This window comes from Triturus cristatus, chromosome 11, assembly GCF_964204655.1.
Source record: "Triturus cristatus chromosome 11, aTriCri1.1, whole genome shotgun sequence".
NCBI lineage: Eukaryota > Metazoa > Chordata > Amphibia > Caudata > Salamandridae > Triturus > Triturus cristatus.
This window is the reverse complement of record NC_140594.1, coordinates 1144511513-1144535929: the sequence shown is the minus strand read 5'-3', so window position 1 is coordinate 1144535929 and position 24417 is coordinate 1144511513. Positions and strand designations below refer to the sequence as shown.

General features: G+C 32.1%; 1 protein-coding gene across 1 annotated transcript in view; it reads left to right on the top strand.

Moving 5' to 3' along the window:
• LOC146788598 (tenascin-X-like) overlaps window positions 1–24417 on the top strand; it is a 694637-nt gene that overhangs the window by 529108 nt on the left and 141112 nt on the right. Inside the window, exons 28-37 of the mRNA XM_085633173.1 lie at window positions 1103–1357; window positions 3832–4086; window positions 6279–6533; window positions 8723–8977; window positions 11175–11429; window positions 13628–13882; window positions 16077–16331; window positions 18528–18782; window positions 20981–21235; window positions 23421–23675. Coding sequence (XP_085489299.1) covers window positions 1103–1357; window positions 3832–4086; window positions 6279–6533; window positions 8723–8977; window positions 11175–11429; window positions 13628–13882; window positions 16077–16331; window positions 18528–18782; window positions 20981–21235; window positions 23421–23675 — 2550 coding nt within the window. The remainder of the gene's footprint in view (window positions 1–1102; window positions 1358–3831; window positions 4087–6278; window positions 6534–8722; window positions 8978–11174; window positions 11430–13627; window positions 13883–16076; window positions 16332–18527; window positions 18783–20980; window positions 21236–23420; window positions 23676–24417) is intronic.

The window sequence follows — 24417 nt, the reverse complement described above, 5'->3', positions numbered from 1 at the left end:
TTTCAAATTCAATGGAAACAGCTACTTACTGGTTTCATCATTATATGTAAAGACAAATGAAGTATGACACAGTATGAGCAGGTACACTTATAATTACAATGTATCACAAAATATTTAGGTGAAACATATTTGTAAATGCAGCAATGCACTTGCAATATTAGTATTTGAATAGCTATGGTATTTTCTCACTTCTTGTTGAATGGAAATTCTTGTCACAAACTGTCTTCAGAGAAATTAATGCACATGAACATTCACATAATTCCAACCTAAGAAGGAACATCCATAATTGTTAATCTACTATAAAGTAGCACATCTACGCTATTTTCAAAAGCTAGCAAAATGTGCTTTATCAAAAAGTGATCAGAAATATCAAAAATCATATCAATACAGTTTGTACAACAACATTAATATACTGGTCAACTAAGGAACATATATAAAAGCTACTAACTCACTATTCAGAGATTTCCGTTGATCAAGTAGAAGGCTATACAAAGTGTGTAACCTGGAACATATATAAGTATTTAGTAGTTTACAAATTAAGAAAATAAGAAGAGCAGTGAAAGGAATCTGGCTGCCTTGAGCTGTAAAATTCCAGCATATCACAAGCTTACATCATACATGAATGCAAAATATATTTGTACAAATTGTTCAATAAAAAATAAGCCAATCTCTTATTTACCACATATTTTGCAAGACAGACTAATTGTCTGTTAATTGAACATTTAAACTTTCCCTAAACACTGCATAATTGAAGATTTTGGGATATGTTTTTTTATAAACAAAAGGATTAAGCTAGAGTTGCTCACAGTTGGGGATTGAGAATAAGCTATCATTACGGAACTGACTTTATTGGAAACTTTTATTGCACTTTTGATAATTTATAATTTTTAGTAAAAGTTTCAATTTTGAATTTCGAAATCAAGGAGGCAGTGGTGTTAGGAAGTAGCTCACTCTATTGTGATATCTGTAATGCTGTATATGGCTGCAGTTAACAGGTGTGTTTTATAAAACAGTATGACGCTTATCTGTTGTGAAAACTTTTAATGACAAATATGTATCTAATTCTATGAGTGGTATTTCACGATCCATTTTCTCATTTCAGTACCCAATGTAACCAACAATTTAAAGAGGACAGATGTCACCATTGATTCAATTTCTCTGAGCTGGCTACCACCGACTGGCAATAGGAGCTCCTACTTAGTGCAAGTTTTAGGAAATCCAGCCTCCAATGTGACAACGTTGTATGAAAATGTGTCCATCTTAAATTTAATACCTGGCAACCTATACACATTCAATGTCTTTGCTGTAGGTGAAAATGGTGTACTGGGAAATAGCAGTCAAATTTCGGAATACACAGGTGAGAATTTACTTTATAAAATGGGTATCATTTTGCTAGATGTGCTTTTCATGCATGAACAAACAGTTTTTCAAGTTTACAAAATGCATTTGTTAGCTGCCTGGGGCCACTCCAAGAATATGGCACTCTCTCCCGCCCGCCATCAGAAGAATCACTTCTCTGGCACATTTCAAAAAGGAGGCCAAAGCTTTCCTTATGGGTAAATTCCTCTGATAAATCTTGCCTCCTACCAACAGAGAAACCCTGACCAAGTACCGACTAGTGCCACCCATATGAGTATCGAGCTACCTCACCAAGAATCCTGGGACCTTATCTTGAGTAATCACTAATGTAATCTGTACATACATGTCCTCTATCTCTTATGTATCCTGCATCCCCGCCCCCTCTTTATCTTTTGCACTTTGCGATTCCATGCCTATTGTTCACTTCTATGATCCATGTAAAGCGCTCTGATACCCTAACAGGTCAAGTTTGAGCTCTATAAAACACTAAAATAAAAATAAAATGTGTAACTGCTGGGGATAATCCACCTTCAGCAAGCAGGGACACTGTAATCTCTCCTTATCAAAACTGGAGAATACATATTTGCAATTTTTGTGCATGTTTTAGTTTTTCAAGTCATAAAAGCCGATTCACTGGAACACTTCCAGTTCAAATTCTATACAACAGAGATTTCCAGTTCACACCAAACTGGATTACTTTTAGCAAGCTTCTGTTTAGGCTTTGAATTTAAGATATTAGATTTAATTTCATAATAAAACATTTTCCTTGTTTTAGAAAGTAACTGATATCTCAGGTACTCTTAAATGGTCCTTGTAGTGCACCTGATTATTTATATTAGGAATAGATTTTCAGGAATATCAAAGGAATAATGTTTACACATGAGCAATGTTTAATCTACAGAGACTTTTAAATGAAAAATGTGAATAAATGTTAAATTACAGAAGCATCTTTTGTATTTTTGAAAATATATGTATCATTCAATTATATGTCAAGATAGGTTATCTGTGCTTCATTCCTGGAAACAAAAAAGGATCCCAATCATACATGAAGTGCATATTCATTACCTTCCCAAGGTTTGAAACTATCTAGCTGGTTAAGAGAATTACAACACTTGTCTAAGAAACAGGAATATTTGCTGGATTTCAAACACATTTCCTTCTAACATATTTGCACACAGTCAAATAATCCACATTTGCAAGACCCATTTACAAAATAGGCTCCTCACTAGTTTTGGAGTTTTTACTTTTACATGAATTTTTTGTCCAACTGTGTTTAGTTATGAGAGGCTTATTTTTAGTAGGTTGGTTTCTGCAGCAGAACTGTACTAAGATGTGTATGGATCATCATCCGCAGAAGAATACCCCTTTAGATTTAAAACTGCTGAACACAAAGCCATGGTTTCATCATTATATGTAAAGATCAACCCAGTATAGCGCTTGAAATATGAGCATGTATACTTATAATTACAATGTATCACAAAAAATTTCAGTGAAACTTATTTGTAAATGCAGCAATGCATTTGCAATATTAGTATTTGAATAGCTTTGGTATTTGCTCAATTCTTGTTGAATGGAAATTCGTGTCACAAACTCTCTTAAGAGAAATCAATGCACATGAACATTCATATGATTCCAACTTAAGAAAGAACATCCATAATTGTTAATCTACTACAACGTAAAATATTTACGCTATTTGCAAAAGCTAGCGAAATGTGCTTTCACAACAAGTGATCAGAAATAACTAAAATCAAATCAATCCAGTTTGTACAACAACATTAATATACTGGTCAACTAGTGAAAATATATAAAAGCTAATAACTCACTATTAAGAGATTTTAGTTGATCAAGTAGAAGGCTATACAAAGTGTGTAACCTGGAACATATATAGGTATTTAGTAGTATACAAATTAAGAAAATAAGAAGAGCAGTGAGAAGAATCTGGATGCCTTGACTTTTAATAATTAAGCATGTAACAATCTTACATCATACATGAATGCAAAATATATGTGTACTAATTGTTTAATAAAAAATAAGCTAATCTCCGATGTACCACATATTTGGAATACCGAATAATTGTCTCTCAATTGAACATTTAAACGTTACCTAAACACTGCATAAGTGATCAATTTGCGATATGTTTTACCATAAACAATGGGATTAAGTTACAGTTGCTCACAGTTGGGGGTTGAGAATAAGTTATCACAACTGAACTGATTTTATTGGAAACTTTTATTTCTCTTTTGATAATTTATAATGTTTAGTAAAAATCTCAATTTTGAATTTCGAAATCAAAGAGGGAATGGTGTTAGGAAGTAGTTCACTCAATTGTGAGATTCAAAATGCTGTATATTGCTGCAATTAACAGGTATCTTTTTGTAAAAAGTATGCCGCTTATCTGTTATGAAAACTACTTGTGACAATTATATAACTAATTCTATCAGTGGTATTTCACAATCCATTTTCTCATCTCAGTACCCAATGTAACCAACAATCTAAAGAGGACAGCTGTGACCATTGATTCAATTTCTATGAGCTGGCTACCATCGACTGGCAGAAGAAGCTCCTACTTAGTGCAAGTTTTAGGAAATCCAGCCTCAAACGTGACAACATTGTATGAAAATATGTCCATTACAAATTTAATACCTGGCAACCTGTACACATTCAATGTCTTTGCTGTGGGCAAAAATGGTGTACTGGGAAATAGCAGTACATTTTCAGAATACACAGGTGAGAGTTTACTTTATAAAACAAGTATAATTTTGATTAATGTGTTCTTCATGCATGTACAAATAGTTTTTTCAAATTTACAAAATGCATTTGTTAGCTACATGCATACATGTACCTGCTGGGGATAATCCACCTTCAGCAAGCAGGGACACTGTAATCTCTCCTTATCAAAACTGGAGAATACATATTTACAATTTCTGTGCTTGTTTGAGGTTTTCAAGTCATAAAAGCAGATTTACTGGAACACTTGCTGTTCAAATTCTATACAACAGAGATTTCCAGGTCACACAAAACTGGATTACTTTTAGCAAGGTTCTGTTTAGGCTTTGAATTTGAGATATTATAGTTAATTTCGTTATAAATTTCTTTCCGTGTTTTAGAAAGTAACTGACATCTCAGGTACTATTAAATAGTCTTTGTAGCACACCTGATTATTTATATTAGGAATAGATGTTCAGGAGTATTTAAAGAATAATATTCACACATGAGCAATGTTTAATCTATAATGAATTTTAAATGAACAATTTGAATAAATGTTAAATTTCTGAAGCATCTTTTGTGTTTTTGAAAATATATGTATCATTCAATTATATATCGGTATATGTTATCCATGCTTCTTTCCTGGAAACAAAAAGGATCCCAATCATACAAGGAGTGCATATTCATTACCTTCCCAAGGTTTGAAACTATCTAGCTGGTTAAGAGAATTACAACACATGTCTACGAAGCAAGAATATTTGCTGAATTTCAAACACAATAATGCATTCACACCTTTCCTGCTATCGTATTTGCACACAGTCTAATATTTCACATTTGCAAGCCCCATTTACCTAACTAGGCTCCTCACTAGTTTTGGAGCTTTTACTTTTAAACACATTTTTTGTCCAACTGAGTTGAGTTATGAGAGGCTTATTTTTAGTAGGGTAATTTCTGCAGCAGAAATGTACTAAGATGTGTATTCATCATCATCCTCAGAAGAATACCCCTTTAGCTTCAAAACTGCTTAAAACAATTCCATGGATGAAATATTTGTCTGTGTGCATGACAAATATTTGAATTTTAAACAGACTTAGTATTAGTTTAGTTCACTTTTCAAATTCAATGGAAAAAACTACTTACTGGTTTCATGATTAGATGTAAAGATCTACCCAGTATATCGCTTGAAATATGAGCATGTATACTGATCATTACAATGTATCACAAAATATTTCAGTGAAACGTATTTGAAAATGCAGTAATGCATTTGCAATAATAGTATTTGAATAGGTGTGGTATTTTCTCACTTCTTGTTGAATGGAAATTCATGTCACAATCTGACTTCAGAGAAATCAATGCACATGAACATTCATATGATTCCAACTTAAGAAAATCAATAATTGTTAATCTACTATAAAGTAACATATTCACGCTATTTGCAAAAGCTAGCAAAAGGTGCATTCACAGCAAGTGATCAGAAATATCTAAAATCAAATCAATCCAGTTTGTACATCAACAATAGTATGCTGGTCAACTAGTGAAAATATATAAAAGCTACTAACTCACTATTCAGAGATTTCAGTTGATCAAGTAGAAGGCTATACAAAGTGTGTAACCTGGAACATATATAGGTATTTAGTAGTATACAAATTAAGAAAATACGACGAGCAGTGAGAGGACTCTGGCTGCCTTGAGTTGTAAAATTCAAGCATATAACAATCTTACATCATGCCTGAATGCAAAATATATATGTACTAATTTTTCAATAAGAAATAAGCTAATCTCCGATGTACCACATATTTGGAAGACACCCTAATTGTCTGTTAATTGAACAGTTAAATGTTACCTAAACACTGCATAAGTGATCAATTTGGGATATGTTTTTTCTATAAATAATGGGATTAAGTTACAGTTGCTCACAGATCGGGGTTGAGAAAAAGTTATTACAACTGAACTGATTTTATTGGAAACTTTATTTGCTCTTTTGATAATTTATAATTTTTAGTAAAAATCTCAATTTTGAATTTCAAAATCAAAGAGGCAGTGGTGTTAGGAAGTAGCTCACTCTATTGTGAGATCCGTAATGCTGAATATTGCTGCAATTAACAGGTGTCTTTTTTTAAAAAGTATGACGCTTATCTGTTTTGAAAACTACTTGTGACAATTATGTAACTAATTCTATTAGTGGTATTTCACAATCCATTTTCTCATTTCAGTACCGAATGTAACCAACAATCTAAAGCGGACAGATGTCACCATTGATTCAATTTCTATGAGATGGCTACCACCGACTGGAAAAAGAAGCTCCTACTTGGTGCAAGTTTTAGGAAATCCAGCCTCAAATGTGACAACGTTGTATGAAAATGTGTCCATCTTAAATTTAATACCTGGCAACCTGTACACATTCAATGTCTTTTCTGTGGGTGAAAATGGTGTACTGGGAAGTAGTAGTACATTTTCAGAATACACAGGTGAGAGTTTACTTTATAAAACAGGTATAATTTTGATAAATGTGCTTTCATGCATGTACAAACAGTTTTTTCAAATTTACAAAATGCATTTGTTAGCTGCCTGCATACATGTACCTGCTGGGGAAAATCCACCTTCAGTAAGCAGGGACACTGTAATCTCTCCTTACCAAAACTGGAGAATACATATTTGCAATTTCTGTGCGTGTTTGAGGTTTTCAAGTCATAAAAGCCGATTCACCGGAACACTTGCTTTTCAAATTCTCTACCACAGAGATTTCCAGGTCACACTAAACTGGATTACTTTTGGCAAGTTTCTGTTTAGGCTTTGAATTTAAGATATTACATTTAATTTCGTTCTACCTTTTTTCCGTGTTTTAGAATGTAACTGATATCTCGGGTATTATTAAATAGTCCTTCTAGTGCACCTGATTATTTATATTAGGAATAGATGTTCAGGAGTATCAAAAGAATAATATTTACACATGAGCAATGTGTAATCTATAGAGACTTTTAAATAAAAAATGTGAATAGATGTTAAATTACTGAAGAATCTTTTGTGTTTTTGAAAATATATGTGTCATTAAATTATATGTAGAGATATGTTATCCATGCTTCTTTCCTGGAAACAAAAGGGATCCCAATCATACAAGGAGTGCATATTCATTACCTTCCCATGGTTTGAAACTATCTAGCTGGTTAGAGAATTACAACACATGTCTAAGAAGCAAAAATATTTGCTGAATTTCAAACACAATAATGCATTCACACCTTTCCTGCTATCATATTTGCACACAGTCAAATAATCCACATTTGCAAGCACCATTTACGTATATAGGCTCCTCCCAAGTTTTGCAGTTTTTACTTTTAAATTATTTTGTATCCAACTGTGTTGAGTTATGAGATGCTTATTTTTAGTAGGTTAGTTTCTGCAGCAGAACTGTACTAAGATGTGTATTGATCATCATCCTCAGAAGAATACCCCTTTTGCTTTAAAACTTCTTAACACAAAGCCATGGATGACATTTTAGTCTGTGTGCATGCTAAATATCAGAATTTTAAACAGATATAGTGTTAGTTAAGTTCACTTATCAAATTCAATGGAAAAAACTTCTTACTGGTTTCATCATTAAATGTAAAGATCAACCCAGTATATCGCTTGAAATATGAGCATGTATACTTATAATTACAATGTATCACAAAATATTTCAGTGAAACGTATTTGTAAATGCAGCAATGCATTTGCAGTATTAGTATTTGAATAGGTGTGGTATTTTCTCACTTCTTGTTGGATGGAAATTCTTGTCACAAACAGTCATAAGAGAAATCAATGCACATGAACATTCACATGATTCCAACTTAAGAAAGATCATCCATAATTGTTAACCTACTATAAAGTAACATATTTACACTATTTGCAAAAGCTAGCAAAATGTGCTTTCACAACAAGTGATCAGAAATATCTAACATCAAATCACTACAGTTTGTACAACAACATTAATATACGGGTCAACTAGTGAAAATATATAAAAGCTACTAACTCACTATTAAGAGATTTCAGTTAACCAAGTAGAAGGCTATACAAAGTGTGTAACCTGGAACATATATAGGTATTTAGTAGTCTACAAATTGAGAAAATAAGAAGAGCAGTGAGAGGAATCTGGATGCCTTGACTTGTAAAATGTAAGCATATAACAATCTTACATCATACATGAATGCAAAATATATGAGTACTAATTGTTCAATAAAAAATAACCTATCTCTGATGTACCACATATTTTGAATATAGACTAATTGTCTCTCAATTGAACATTTAAACATTACCTAAACACTGCATAAGTGATCAATTTGGGATATGTTTTTCTCCATAAACAATGGGATTAAGTTACAGTTGCTCACAGTTGGGGGTTGAGAATAAGTTATCACAACTGAACTGATTTATTGGAAACTTATTACTTTTTTGATAAATTATAATTTTTAGTAAATATCTCAATTTTGAATTTTGAAATCAAAGAGGCAGTGGTGTTAGGAAGTAGCTCACTCTATTGTGAGATTCATAATGTTGTATATTGCTGCAATTAACAGATGTCTTTTTGTAAAAAGTATGACGCGTATCTGTTTTGAAAACTACTTGTGACAATTATGTAACTAATTCTATTAGTGGTATTTCACAATCCATTTTCTCATTTCAGTACCCAATGTAACCAACAATCTAAAGCGGACAGATGTCACCATTGATTCAATTTCTATGAGCTGGCTACCACCGACTGGCAAAAGAAGCTCCTACTTGGTGCAAGTGTTAGGAAATCCAGCCTCAAATGTGACAACGTTGTATGGAAATGTGTCCATCTTAAATTTAATACCTGGCAACCTGTACACATTCAATGTCTTTTCTGTTGGTGAAAATGGTGTACTGGGAAATAGTAGTACATTTTCAGAATACACAGGTGAGAGTTTACTTTATAAAACAGGTATAATTTTGATAAATGTGCTTTCATGCATGTACAAACAGTTTTTTCAAATTTACAAAATGCATTTGTTAGCTACCTGCATACATGTACCTGCTGGGGATAATCCACCTTCAGTAAACTTTGACACTGTAATCTCTCATTATCATAACTGGAGCATACATATTTGCAATTTCTGTGTTTGTTTGAGGTTTTCAAATCATAAAAGCCGATTCACTGGAACAGTTGCTTTTCAAATTCTATACAACAGTGATTTCCAGGTCACAGTAAACTGGATTACTTTTGACGAGTTTCTGTTTAGGCTTTGAATTTAAGATATTACATTTAATTTCGTTCTAACTTTTTTCCGTGTTTTAGAATGTAACTGATATCTCGGGTACTATTAAATAGTCCTTCTAGTGCACCTGATTATTTATATCAGGAATAGATGTTCAGGAGTATCAAAAGAATAATTATTACACATGAGCAATGTCTAATCTACAGAGACTTTTAAATGAAAAATGAGAATAAATGCTAAATTACTGAAGAATCTTTTGTGTTTTTGAAAATATATGTGTCATTAAATTATATGTAGAGATATGTTATCCATGCTTCTTTCCTGGAAACAAAAAGGATCCCAATCATACAAGGACTGCATATTCATTACCTTCCCGAGGTTTAAAACTATCTAGCTGGTTAAGAGAATTACAAACCATGTCTAAGAAGCAAGAATATTTGCTGAATTTCAAACACAATAATGCATTCACACCTTTCCTGCTATCATATTTGCACACAGTCAAATAATCCACATTTGCAAGCACCATTTTCGTATATAGGGTCCTCACTAGTTTTGGAGTTTTTACTTTTAAATTATTTTTTATCCAACTGTGTTGAGTTATGAGAGGCTTATTTTTAGTAGGTTAGTTTCTGCAGCAGAACTGCACTAATATGTGTATTGATCATCATCCTTAGAAGAATACCCCTTTAGCTTCAAGACTGCTTAAAACCAAGCCATGGATGAAATATTTGTCTGTTTGCATGCCAAATATCTGAATTTTAAACAGACTTAGTATTAGTTTAGTTCACTTTTCAAATTCAATGGAACAAACTACGTACTGGTTTCATCATTAGATGTAAAGAGCAAAGATCAACCCAGTATATCGACTGAAATATGAGCATGTATACTTAAAATAACAATGTATCAGAAAATATTTCAGTGAAAAGTATTTGTAAATGCAGCAATGCATTTGCAATATTAGTATTTGAATAGTTGTGGTATTTTCTCACTTCTTGTTGAATGGAAATTCTTGTCACAAACTGACATCAGAGAAATCAATGCACATGAACATTCATATGATTCCAACTTAAGAACATCAATAATTGTTAATCTACTATAAAGTAACATATTTACGCTATTTGCAAAAGCTAGCAAAATGTGCATTCACAACAAGTGATCAGAAATATCTAAAATCAAATCAATCCAGTTTGTACATCAACATTAATATACTGGTCAACTAGTGAAAATATATAAAAGCTACTAACTCACTTTTCAGAGATTTCAGATGTTCAAGTAAAAGGCTATACAAAGTGTGTAACCTGGAAAATATATAGGTATTTAGTAGTATACAAATTAAGAAAATAAGACGAGCAGTGAGAGAACTCTGGCTGCCTTGAGTTGTAAAATTCAAGCATATAACAATCTTACATCATATATGAATGCAAAATATATATGTACTAACTTTTTAATAAGAAATAATCTAATCTCCGCTGTACCACATATTTGGAAGACACACTAATTGTCTGTTAATTGAACATTTAAACGTTATGTAAACACTGCTTAAGTGATCAATTTGGGATATGATTTTTCTATAATCAATGGGATTAAGTTACAGTTACTCACAAATGGGGGTTGAGAATAAGTTATCACAACTGAACTGATTTTATAGGAAACTTTATTTGCTCTTTTGATAATTTATAATGTTTAGTAAAAATCTCAATTTTGAATTTTGAAACCAAAGAGGTAGTGGTGTTAGGAAGTAGCTCACTCTATTGTGAGATCCGTAATGCTGTATATTGCTGCAATTAACAGGTGTCTTTTAAAAAAAAAGTATGACGCTTATCTGTTTTGAAAACTACTTGTGACAATTATGTAACTAATTCTATTAGTGGTATTTCACAATCCATTTTCTCATTTCAGTACCCAATGTAACCAACAATCTAAAGTGGACAGATGTCACCATTGATTCAATTTCTATGAGCTGGCTACCACCGACTGGCAAAAGAAGCTCCTACTTAGTGCAAGTTTTAGGAAATCCAGCCTCAAATGTGACAACGTTGTATGAAAATGTGTCCATCTTAAATTTAATACCTGGCAACCTGTACACATTCAGTGTCTTTGCTGTGGGTGAAAATGGTGTACTGGGAAATAGAAGTACATTTTCAGAATACACAGGTGAGAGTTAACTTTATAAAACAGGTAAAATTTTGATAAATGTGCTTTTCATGCGTGTACAAATAGTTTTTTCAAATTTACAAAATGTATTTGTTAGCTGCCTGCATACATGTACCTGCTGGGGATAATCCACCTTCAGTAAACTTTGACACTGTAATCTCTCATTATCATAACTGGAGCATACATCTTTGCAATTTCTGTGTTTGTTTGAGGTTTTCAAATCATAAAAGCCGATTCACTGGAACAGTTGCTTTTCAAATTCTATACAACAGTGATTTCCAGGTCACAGTAAACTGCATTACTTTTGACGAGTTTCTGTTTAGGCTTTGAATTTAAGATATTACATTTAATTTCGTTCTAACTTTTTTCCGTGTTTTAGAATGTAACTGATATCTCGGGTACTATTAAATAGTCCTTCTAGTGCACCTGATTATTTATATCAGGAATAGATGTTCAGGAGTATCAAAAGAATAATATTTACACATGAGCAATGTCTAATCTACAGAGACTTTTAAATGAAAAATGAGAATAAATGCTAAATTACTGAAGAATCTTTTGTGTTTTTGAAAATATATGTGTCATTAAATTATATGTAGAGATATGTTATCCATGCTTCTTTCCTGGAAACAAAAAGGATCCCAATCATACAAGGACTGCATATTCATTACCTTCCCGAGGTTTAAAACTATCTAGCTGGTTAAGAGAATTACAAACCATGTCTAAGAAGCAAGAATATTTGCTGAATTTCAAACACAATAATGCATTCACACCTTTCCTGCTATCATATTTGCACACAGTCAAATAATCCACATTTGCAAGCACCATTTTCGTATATAGGGTCCTCACTAGTTTTGGAGTTTTTACTTTTAAATTATTTTTTATCCAACTGTGTTGAGTTATGAGAGGCTTATTTTTAGTATGTTAGTTTCTGCAGCAGAACTGCACTAATATGTGTATTGATCATCATCCTTAGAAGAATACCCCTTTAGCTTCAAGACTGCTTAAAACCAAGCCATGGATGAAATATTTGTCTGTTTGCATGCCAAATATCTGAATTTTAAACAGACTTAGTATTAGTTTAGTTCACTTTTCAAATTCAATGGAACAAACTACGTACTGGTTTCATCATTAGATGTAAAGAGCAAAGATCAACCCAGTATATCGACTGAAATATGAGCATGTATACTTAAAATAACAATGTATCAGAAAATATTTCGGTGAAAAGTATTTGTAAATGCAGCAATGCATTTGCAATATTAGTATTTGAATAGTTGTGGTATTTTCTCACTTCTTGTTGAATGGAAATTCTTGTCACAAACTGACATCAGAGAAATCAATGCACATGAACATTCATATGATTCCAACTTAAGAACATCAATAATTGTTAATCTACTATAAAGTAACATATTTACGCTATTTGCAAAAGCTAGCAAAATGTGCATTCACAACAAGTGATCAGAAATATCTAAAATCAAATCAATCCAGTTTGTACATCAACATTAATATACTGGTCAACTAGTGAAAATATATAAAAGCTACTAACTCACTTTTCAGAGATTTCAGATGTTCAAGTAAAAGGCTATACAAAGTGTGTAACCTGGAAAATATATAGGTATTTAGTAGTATACAAATTAAGAAAATAAGACGAGCAGTGAGAGAACTCTGGCTGCCTTGAGTTGTAAAATTCAAGCATATAACAATCTTACATCATATATGAATGCAAAATATATATGTACTAACTTTTTAATAAGAAATAATCTAATCTCCGCTGTACCACATATTTGGAAGACACACTAATTGTCTGTTAATTGAACATTTAAACGTTATGTAAACACTGCTTAAGTGATCAATTTGGGATATGATTTTTCTATAATCAATGGGATTAAGTTACAGTTACTCACAAATGGGGGTTGAGAATAAGTTATCACAACTGAACTGATTTTATAGGAAACTTTATTTGCTCTTTTGATAATTTATAATGTTTAGTAAAAATCTCAATTTTGAATTTCGAAACCAAAGAGGTAGTGGTGTTAGGAAGTAGCTCACTCTATTGTGAGATCCGTAATGCTGTATATTGCTGCAATTAACAGGTGTCTTTTTAAAAAAAAGTATGACGCTTATCTGTTTTGAAAACTACTTGTGACAATTATGTAACTAATTCTATTAGTGGTATTTCACAATCCATTTTCTCATTTCAGTACCCAATGTAACCAACAATCTAAAGTGGACAGATGTCACCATTGATTCAATTTCTATGAGCTGGCTACCACCGACTGGCAAAAGAAGCTCCTACTTAGTGCAAGTTTTAGGAAATCCAGCCTCAAATGTGACAACGTTGTATGAAAATGTGTCCATCTTAAATTTAATACCTGGCAACCTGTACACATTCAGTGTCTTTGCTGTGGGTGAAAATGGTGTACTGGGAAATAGAAGTACATTTTCAGAATACACAGGTGAGAGTTAACTTTATAAAACAGGTAAAATTTTGATAAATGTGCTTTTCATGCGTGTACAAATAGTTTTTTCAAATTTACAAAATGTATTTGTTAGCTGCCTGCATACATGTACCTGCTGGGGATAATCCACCTTCAGTAAACTTTGACACTGTAATCTCTCCTTATCATAACTGGAGCATACATATTTGCAATTTCTGTGTTTGTTTGAGGTTTTCAAATCATAAAAGCCGATTCACTGGAACAGTTGCTTTTCAAATTCTATACAACAGTGATTTCCAGGTCACAGTAAACTGGATTACTTTTGACGAGTGTCTGTTTAGGCTTTGAATTTAAGATATTACATTTAATTTCGTTCTAACTTTTTTCCGTGTTTTAGAATGTAACTGATATCTCGGGTACTATTAAATAGTCCTTCTAGTGCACCTGATTATTTATATCAGGAATAGATGTTCAGGAGTATCAAAAGAATAATATTTACACATGAGCAATGTCTAATCTACAGAGACTTTTAAATGAAAAATGAGAATAAATGCTAAATTACTGAAGAATCTTTTGTGTTTTTGAAAATATATGTGTCATTAAATTATATGTAGAGATATGTTATCCATGCTTCTTTCCTGGAAACAAAAAGGATCCCAATCATACAAGGACTGCATATTCATTACCTTCCCGAGGTTTGAAACTATCTAGCTGGTTAAGAGAATTACAAACCATGTCTAAGAAGCAAGAATATTTGCTGAATTTCAAACACAATAATGCATTCACACCTTTCCTGCTATCATATTTGCACACAGTCAAATAATCCACATTTGCAAGCACCATTTACGTATATAGGGTCCTCACTAGTTTTGGAGTTTTTACTTTTAAATTATTTATTATCCAACTGTGTTGAGTTATGAGAGGCTTATTTTTAGTAGGTTAGTTTCTGCAGCAGAACTGTACTAATATGTGTATTGATCATCATCCTTAGAAGAATACCCCTTTAGCTTCAAGACTGCTTAAAACCAAGCCATGGATGAAATATTTGTCTGTTTGCATGCAAAATATCTGAATTTTAAACAGACTTAGTATTAGTTTAGTTCACTTTTCAAATTCAATGGAAAAAACTACGTACTGGTTTCATCATTAGATGTAAAGAGCAAAGATCAACCCAGTATATCGACTGAAATATGAGCATGTATACCTAAAATACCAATGTATCACAAAATATTTCAGTGAAAAGTATTTGCAAATGCAGCAATGCATTTGCAATATTAGTATTTGAATAGTTGTGGTATTTTCTCACTTCTTGTTGAATGGAAATTCTTGTCACAAACTGACATCAGAGAAATCAATGCACATGAACATTCATATGATTCCAATTTAAGAACATCAATAATTGTTAATCTACTATAAAGTAACATATTTACGCTATTTGCAAAAGCTAGCAAAATATGCATTCACAACAAGTGATCAGAAATATCTAAAATCCAATCAATCCAGTTTGTACATCAATATTAATATACTGGTCAACTAGTGAAAATATATAAAAACTACTAACTCACTATTCAGAGATTTCAGATGTTCAAGTAGAAGGCTATACAAAGTGTGTAACCTGGAAAATATATAGGTATTTAGTAGTATACAAATTAAGAAAATAAGACGAGCAGTGAGAGAACTCTGGCTGCCTTGAGTTGTAAAATTCAAGCATATAACAATCTTACATCATATATGAATGCAAAATATATATGTTTTAAATTTTTAATAAGAAATAATCTAATCTCCGATGTACCACATATTTGGAAGACACACTAATTGTCTGTTAATTGAACATTTAAACGTTATGTAAACACTGCTTAAGTGATCAATTTGGGATATGATTTTTCTATAATCAATGGGATTAAGTTACAGTTACAAATGGGGGTTGAGAATAAGTTATCACAACTGAACTGATTTTATAGGAAACTTTATTTGCTCTTTTGATAATTTATAATGTTTAGTAAAAATCTCAATTTTGAATTTCGAAACCAAAGAGGTAGTGGTGTTAGGAAGTAGCTCACTCTATTGTGAGATCCATAATGCTGTATATTGCTGCAATTAACAGGTGTCTTTTTAAAAAAAAGAATGACGCTTCTCTGTTTTGAAAACTACTTGCGACAATTATGTAACTAATTCTATTAGTGGTATTTCACAATCCATTTTCTCATTTCAGTACCCAATGTAACCAACAATCTAAAGCGGACAGATGTCACCATTGATTCAATTTCTATGAGCTGGCTACCACCGACTGGCAAAAGAAGCTCCTACTTAGTGCAAGTTTTAGGAAATCCAGCCTCAAATGTGACAACGTTGTATGAAAATGTGTCCATCTTAAATTTAATACCTGGCAACCTGTACACATTCAGTGTCTTTGCTGTGGGTGAAAATGGTGTACTGGGAAATAGAAGTACATTTTCAGAATACACAGGTGAGAGTTAACTTTATAAAACAGGTAAGATTTTGATAAATGTGCTTTTCATGCGTGTACAAATAGTTTTTTCAAATTTACAACATGTATTTGTTAGCTGCCTGCATACATGTACCTGCTGGGGATAATCCACCTTCAGTAAACTTTGACACTGTAATCTCTCCTTATCATAACTGGAGCATACATATTTGCAATTTCTGTGTTTGTTTGAGGTTTTCAAATCATAAAAGCCGATTCACTGGAACAGTTGCTTTTCAAATTCTCTACAACAGTGATTTCCAGGTCACAGTAAACTGGATTACTTTTGACTAGTTTCTGTTTAGGCTTTAAATTTATGATATTACATTTAATTTCGTTCTAACTTTTTTCCGTGTTTTAGAATGTAACTGATATCTCGGGTACTATTAAATAGTCCTTCTAGTGCACCTGATTATTTATATCAGGAATAGATGTTCAGGATTATCAAAAGAATAATATTTACACATGAGCAATGTCTAATCTACAGAGACTTTTAAATGAAAAATGAGAATACATGCTAAATTACTGAAGAATCTTTTGTGTTTTTGAAAATATATGTGTCATTCAATTATATGTAGAGGTATGTTATCCATGCTTCTTTCCTGGAAACAAAAAGGATCCCAATCATACAAGGACTGCATATTCATTACCTTCCCGAGGTTTGAAACTATCTAGCTGGTTAAGAGAATTACAAACCATGGCTAAGAAGCAAGAATATTTGCTGAATTTCAAACACAATAATGCATTCACACCTTTCCTGCTATCATATTTGCACACAGTCAAATAATCCACATTTGCAAGCACCATTTACGTATATAGGGTCCTCACTAGTTTTGGACTTTTTACTTTTAAATATTTTTTATCCAACTGTGTTGAGTTATGAGAGGCTTATTTTTAGTAGGTTAGTTTCTGCAGCAGAACTGTACTAATATGTGTATTGATCATCATCCTTAGAAGAATACCCCTTTAGCTTCAAGACTGCTTAAAACCAAGCCATGGATGAAATATTTGTCTGTTTGCATTCAAAATATCTGAATTTTAAACAGACTTAGTATTAGTTTAGTTCACTTTTCAAATTCAATGGAAAAAACTACGTACTGGTTTCATCATTAGATGTAAAGAGCAAAGATCAACCCAGTATATCGACTGAAATATGAGCATGTATACCTAAAATAACAATGTATCACAAAATATTTCAGTGAAAAGTATTTGTAAATGCAGCAATGCATTTGCAATATTAGTATTTGAATAGTTGTGGTATTTTCTCACTTCTTGTTGAATGGAAATTCTTGTCACAAACTAACTTCAGAGAAATCAATGCATATGAACATTCATATGATTCCAACTTAAGAACATCAATAATTGTTAATCTACTATAAAGTAACATATTTACGCTATTTGCAAAAGCTAGAAAAATGTGCATTCACAACAAGTGATCAAAAATATCTAAAATCAAATCAATCCAGTTTGTACATCAACATTAATATACTGGTCAACTAGTGAAAATATATAAAATTTCTAACTCACTATTCAGAGATTTCAGATGTTCAAGTAGAAGGCTATACAAAGTGTGTAACCTGGAAAATATATAGGTATTTAGTAGTATACAAAGTAAGAAAATAAGACGAGCAGTGAGAGAACTCTGGCTGCCTTGAGTTGTAAAATTCAAGCATATAACAATCTTACATCATACATGAATGCAAAATATATATGTACTAACTCTTTAATAAGAAATAATCTAATCTCCGATGTACCAAATATTTGGAAGACACACTAATTGTCTGTTAATTGAACATTTAAACGTTATCTAAACACTGCTTAAGTTATCAATTTGGGATATGATTTTTCTATAATCAATGGGATTAAGTTACAGTTACTCACAGATCGGGGTTGAGAATAAGTTATCACAACTGAACTGATTTTATAGAAAACTTTATTTGCTCTTTTGATAATTTATAATGTTTAGTAAAAATCTCAATTTTGAATTTCGAAATCAAAGAGGCAGTGGTGTTAGGAAGTAGCTCACTCTATTGTGAGATCCGTAATGCTGTATATTGCTGCAACTAACAGGTGTCTTTTTAAAAAAAAGTATGATGCTTATCTGTTTTGAAAACTACTTGTGACAATTATGTAACTAATTCTATAAGTGGTATTTCACAATCCATTTTCTCATTTCAGTACCCAATGTAACCAACAATCTAAAGCAGACAGATGTCACCATTGATTCAATTTCTATGAGCTGGCTACCACCGACTGGCAAAAGAAGCTCCTACTTAGTGCAAGTTTTAGGAAATCCAGCCTCAAATGTGACAACGTTGTATGAAAATGTGTCCATCTTAAATTTAATACCTGGCAACCTGTACACATTCAATGTCTTTGCTGTGGGTGAAAATGGTGTACTGGGAAATAGAAGTACATTTTCAGAATACACAGGTGAGAGTTAACTTTATAAAACAGGTACAATTTTGATAAATGTGCTTTTCATGCATGTACAAATAGTTTTTTTCAAATTTACAAAATGTATTTGTTAGCTGCCTGCATACATGTACCTGCTGGGGATAATCCACCTTCAGTAAACTTTGACACTGTAATCTCTCCTTATCATAACTGGAGCATACATATTTGCAATTTCTGTGTTTGTTTGAGGTTTTCAAATCATAAAAGCCGATTCACTGGAACAGTTGCTTTTCAAATTCTCTACAACAGTGATTTCCAGGTCACAGTAAACTGGATTACTTTTGACTAGTTTCTGTTTAGGCTTTAAATTTATGATATTACATTTAATTTCGTTCTAACTTTTTTCCGTGTTTTAGAATGTAACTGATATCTCGGGTACTATTAAATAGTCCTTCTAGTGCACCTGATTATTTATATCAGGAATAGATGTTCAGGAGTATCAAAAGAATAATATTTACACGTGAGCAATGTCTAATCTACAGAGACTTTTAAATGAAAAATGAGAATACATGCTAAATTACTGAAGAATCTTTTGTGTTTTTGAAAATATATGTGTCATTCAATTATATGTAGAGGTATGTTATCCATGCTTCTTTCCTGGAAACAAAAAGGATCCCAATCATACAAGGACTGCATATTCATTACCTTCCCGAGGTTTGAAACTATCTAGCTGGTTAAGAGAATTACAAACCATGGCTAAGAAGCAAGAATATTTGCTGAATTTCAAACACAATAATGCATTCACACCTTTCCTGCTATCATATTTGCACACAGTCAAATAATCCACATTTGCAAGCACCATTTACGTATATAGGGTCCTCACTAGTTTTGGACTTTTTACTTTTAAATATTTTTTATCCAACTGTGTTGAGTTATGAGAGGCTTATTTTTAGTAGGTTAGTTTCTGCAGCAGAACTGTACTAATATGTGTATTGATCATCATCCTTAGAAGAATACCCCTTTAGCTTCAAGACTGCTTAAAACCAAGCAATGGATGAAATATTTGTCTGTTTGCATGCAAAATATCTGAATTTTAAACAGACTTAGTATTAGTTTAGTTCACTTTTCAAATTCAATGGAAAAAACTACGTACTGGTTTCATCATTAGATGTAAAGACCAAAGATCAACCCAGTATATCGACTGAAATATGAGCATGTATACTTAAAATAACACTGTATCACAAAATATTTCAGTGAAAAGTATTTGTAAATGCAGAAATGCATTTGCAATATTAGTATTTGAATAGTTGTGGTATTTTCTCACTTCTTGTTGAATGGAAATTCTTGTCACAAACTGACATCAGAGAAATCAATGCACATGAACATTCATATGATTCCAATTTAAGAACATCAATAATTGTTAATCTACTATAAAGTAACATATTTACGCTATTTGCAAAAGCTAGCAAAATGTGCATTCACAACAAGTGATCAGAAATATCTAAAATCAAATCAATCCAGTTTGTACATCAACATTAATATACTGGTCAACTAGTGAAAATATATAAAAGCTACTAACTCACTATTCAGAGATTTCAGATGTTCAAGTAGAAGGCTATACAAAGTGTGTAACCTGGAAAATATATAGGTATTTAGTAGTATACAAAGTAAGAAAATAAGACGAGCAGTGAGAGAACTCTGGCTGCCTTGAGTTGTAAAATTCAAGCATATAACAATCTTACATCATATATGAATGCAAAATATATATGTACTAACTTTTTAATAAGAAATAATCTAATCTCCGATGTACCACATATTTGGAAGACACACTAATTGTCTGTTAATTGAACATTTAAACGTTATGTAAACACTGCTTAAGTGATCAATTTGGGATATGATTTTTCTATAATCAATGGGATTAAGTTACAGTTACTCACAAATGGGGGTTGAGAATAAGTTATCACAACTGAACTGATTTTATAGGAAACGTTATTTGCTCTTTTGATAATTTATAATGTTTAGTAAAAATCTCAATTTTGAATTTCGAAACCAAAGAGGCAGTGGTGTTAGGAAGTAGCTCACTCTATTGTGAGATCCGTAATGCTGTATATTGCTGCAATTAACAGGTGTCTTTTTTTAAAAAAGTATGACGCTTATCTGTTTTGAAAACTACTTGTGACAATTATGTAACTAATTCTATTAGTGGTATTTCACAATCCATTTTCTCATTTCAGTACCCAATGTAACCAACAATCTAAAGCGGACAGATGTCACCATTGATTCAATTTCTATGAGCTGGCTACCACCGACAGGCAAAAGAAGCTCCTACTTAGTAGAAGTTTTAGGAAATCCAGCCTCAAATGTGACAACGTTGTATGAAAATGTGTCCATCTTAAATTTAATACCTGGCAACCTGTACACATTCAATGCCTTTGCTGTGGGTGAAAATGGTGTACTGGGAAATAGAAGTACATTTTCAGAATACACAGGTGAGAGTTAACTTTATAAAACAGGTATAATTTTGATAAATGTGCTTTTCATGCATGTACAAATAGTTTTTTCAAATTTACAAAATGTATTTGTTAGCTGCCTGCATACATGTACCTGCTGGGGATAATCCACCTTCATTAAACTTTGACACTGTAATCTCTCCTTATCATAACTGGAGCATACATATTTGCAATTTCTGTTTGTTTGAGGTTTTCAAATCATAAAAGCCGATTCACTGGAACAGTTGCTTTTCAAATTCTATACAACAGTGATTTCCAGGTCACACTAAACTGGATTACTTTTGGCGAGTTTCTGTTTAGGCTTTGAATTTAAGATATTACATTTAATTTCGTTCTAACTTTTTTCCGTGTTTTAGAATGTAACTGATATCTCGGGTACTATTAAATAGTCCTTCTAGTGCACCTGATTATTTATATCAGGAATAGATGTTCAGGAGTATCAAAAGAATAATATTTACACATGAGCAATGTCTAATCTACAGAGACCTTTAAATGAAAAACGAGAATAAATGCTAAATTACTGAAGAATTTTTTGTGTTTTTGAAAATATATGTGTCATTAAATTATATGCAGAGATATGTTATCCATGCTTCTTTCCTGGAAACAAAAAGGATCCCAATCATACAAGGACTGCATATTCATTACCTTCCCGAGGTTTGAAACTATCTAGCTGGTTAAGAGAATTACAAACCATGTCTAAGAAGCAAGAATATTTGCTGAATTTCAAACACAATAATGCATTCACACCGTTCCTGCTATCATATTTGCACACAGTCAAACAATCCACATTTGCAAGCACCATTTACATATATAGGGTCCTCACTAGTTTTGGACTTTTTACTTTTAAATTATTTTTTATCCAACTGTGTTGAGTTATGAGAGGCTTATTTTTAGTAGGTTAGTTTCTGCAGCAGAACTGTACTAATATGTGTATTGATCATCATCCTTAGAAGAATACCCCTTTAGCTTCAAGACTGCTTAAAACCAAGCCATGGATGAAATATTTGTCTGTTTGCATGCAAAATATCTGAATTTTAAACAGACTTAGTATTAGTTTAGTTCACTTTTCAAATTCAATGGAAAAAACTACTTACTGGTTTCATCATTATATGTAAAGACAAATGAAGTATGACACAGTATGAGCAGGTACACTTATAATTACAATGTATCACAAAATATTTCAGTGAAAAGTATTTGTAAATGCAGCAATGCATTTGCAATATTAGTATTTGAATAGTTGTGGTATTTTCTCACTTCTTGTTGAATGGAAATTCTTGTCACAAACTGACTTCAGAGAAATCAATGCATATGAACATTCATATGATTCCAATTTAAGAACATCAATAATTGTTAATCTACTATAAAGTAACATATTTACGCTATTTGCAAAAGCTAGCAAAATGTGCATTCACAACAAGTGATCAGAAATATCTAAAATCAAATCAATCCAGTTTGTACATCAACATTAATATACTGGTCAACTAGTGAAAATATATAAAAGCTACTAACTCACTATTCAGAGATTTCAGATGTTCAAGTAGAAGGCTATACAAAGTGTGTAACCTGGAAAATATATAGGTATTTAGTAGTATACAAAGTAAGAAAATAAGACGAGCAGTGAGAGAACTCTGGCTGCCTTGAGTTGTAAAATTCAAGCATATAACAATCTTACATCATACATGAATGCAAAATATATATGTACTAACTTTTTAATAAGAAATAATCTAATCTCCGATGTACCAAATATTTGGAAGACACACTAATTGTCTGTTAATTGAACATTTAAACGTTATCTAAACACTGCTTAAGTTATCAATTTGGGATATGATTTTTCTATAATCAATGGGATAAAGTTACAGTTACTCACAGATCGGGGTTGAGAATAAGTTATCACAACTAAACTGATTTTATAGAAAACTTTATTTGCTCTTTTGATAATTTATAATGTTTAGTAAAAATCTCAATTTTGAATTTCGAAATCAAAGAGGCAGTGGTGTTAGGAAGTAGCTCACTCTATTGTGAGATCCGTAATGCTGTATATTGCTGCAACTAACAGGTGTCTTTTTAAAAAAAAGTATGATGCTTATCTGTTTTGAAAACTACTTGTGACAATTATGTAACTAATTCTATTAGTGGTATTTCACAATCCATTTTCTCATTTCAGTACCCAATGTAACCAACAATCTAAAGCGGACAGATGTCACCATTGATTCAATTTCTATGAGCTGGCTACCACCGACAGGCAAAAGAAGCTCCTACTTAGTGCAAGTTTTAGGAAATCCAGCCTCAAATGTGACAACGTTGTATGAAAATGTGTCCATCTTAAATTTAATACCTGGCAACCTGTACACATTCAATGCCTTTGCTGTGGGTGAAAATGGTGTACTGGGAAATAGAAGTACATTTTCAGAATACACAGGTGAGAGTTAACTTTATAAAACAGGTATAATTTTGATAAATGTGCTTTTCATGCATGTACAAATAGTTTTTTCAAATTTACAAAATGTATTTGTTAGCTGCCTGCATACATGTACCTGCTGGGGATAATCCACCTTCATTAAACTTTGACACTGTAATCTCTCCTTATCATAACTGGAGCATACATATTTGCAATTTCTGTTTGTTTGAGGTTTTCAAATCATAAAAGCCGATTCACTGGAACAGTTGCTTTTCAAATTCTATACAACAGTGATTTCCAGGTCACACTAAACTGGATTACTTTTGGCGAGTTTCTGTTTAGGCTTTGAATTTAAGATATTACATTTAATTTCGTTCTAACTTTTTTCCGTGTTTTAGAATGTAACTGATATCTCGGGTACTATTAAATAGTCCTTCTAGTGCACCTGATTATTTATATCAGGAATAGATGTTCAGGAGTATCAAAAGAATAATATTTACACATGAGCAATGTCTAATCTACAGAGACCTTTAAATGAAAAACGAGAATAAATGCTAAATTACTGAAGAATTTTTTGTGTTTTTGAAAATATATGTGTCATTAAATTATATGCAGAGATATGTTATCCATGCTTCTTTCCTGGAAACAAAAAGGATCCCAATCATACAAGGACTGCATATTCATTACCTTCCCGAGGTTTGAAACTATCTAGCTGGTTAAGAGAATTACAAACCATGTCTAAGAAGCAAGAATATTTGCTGAA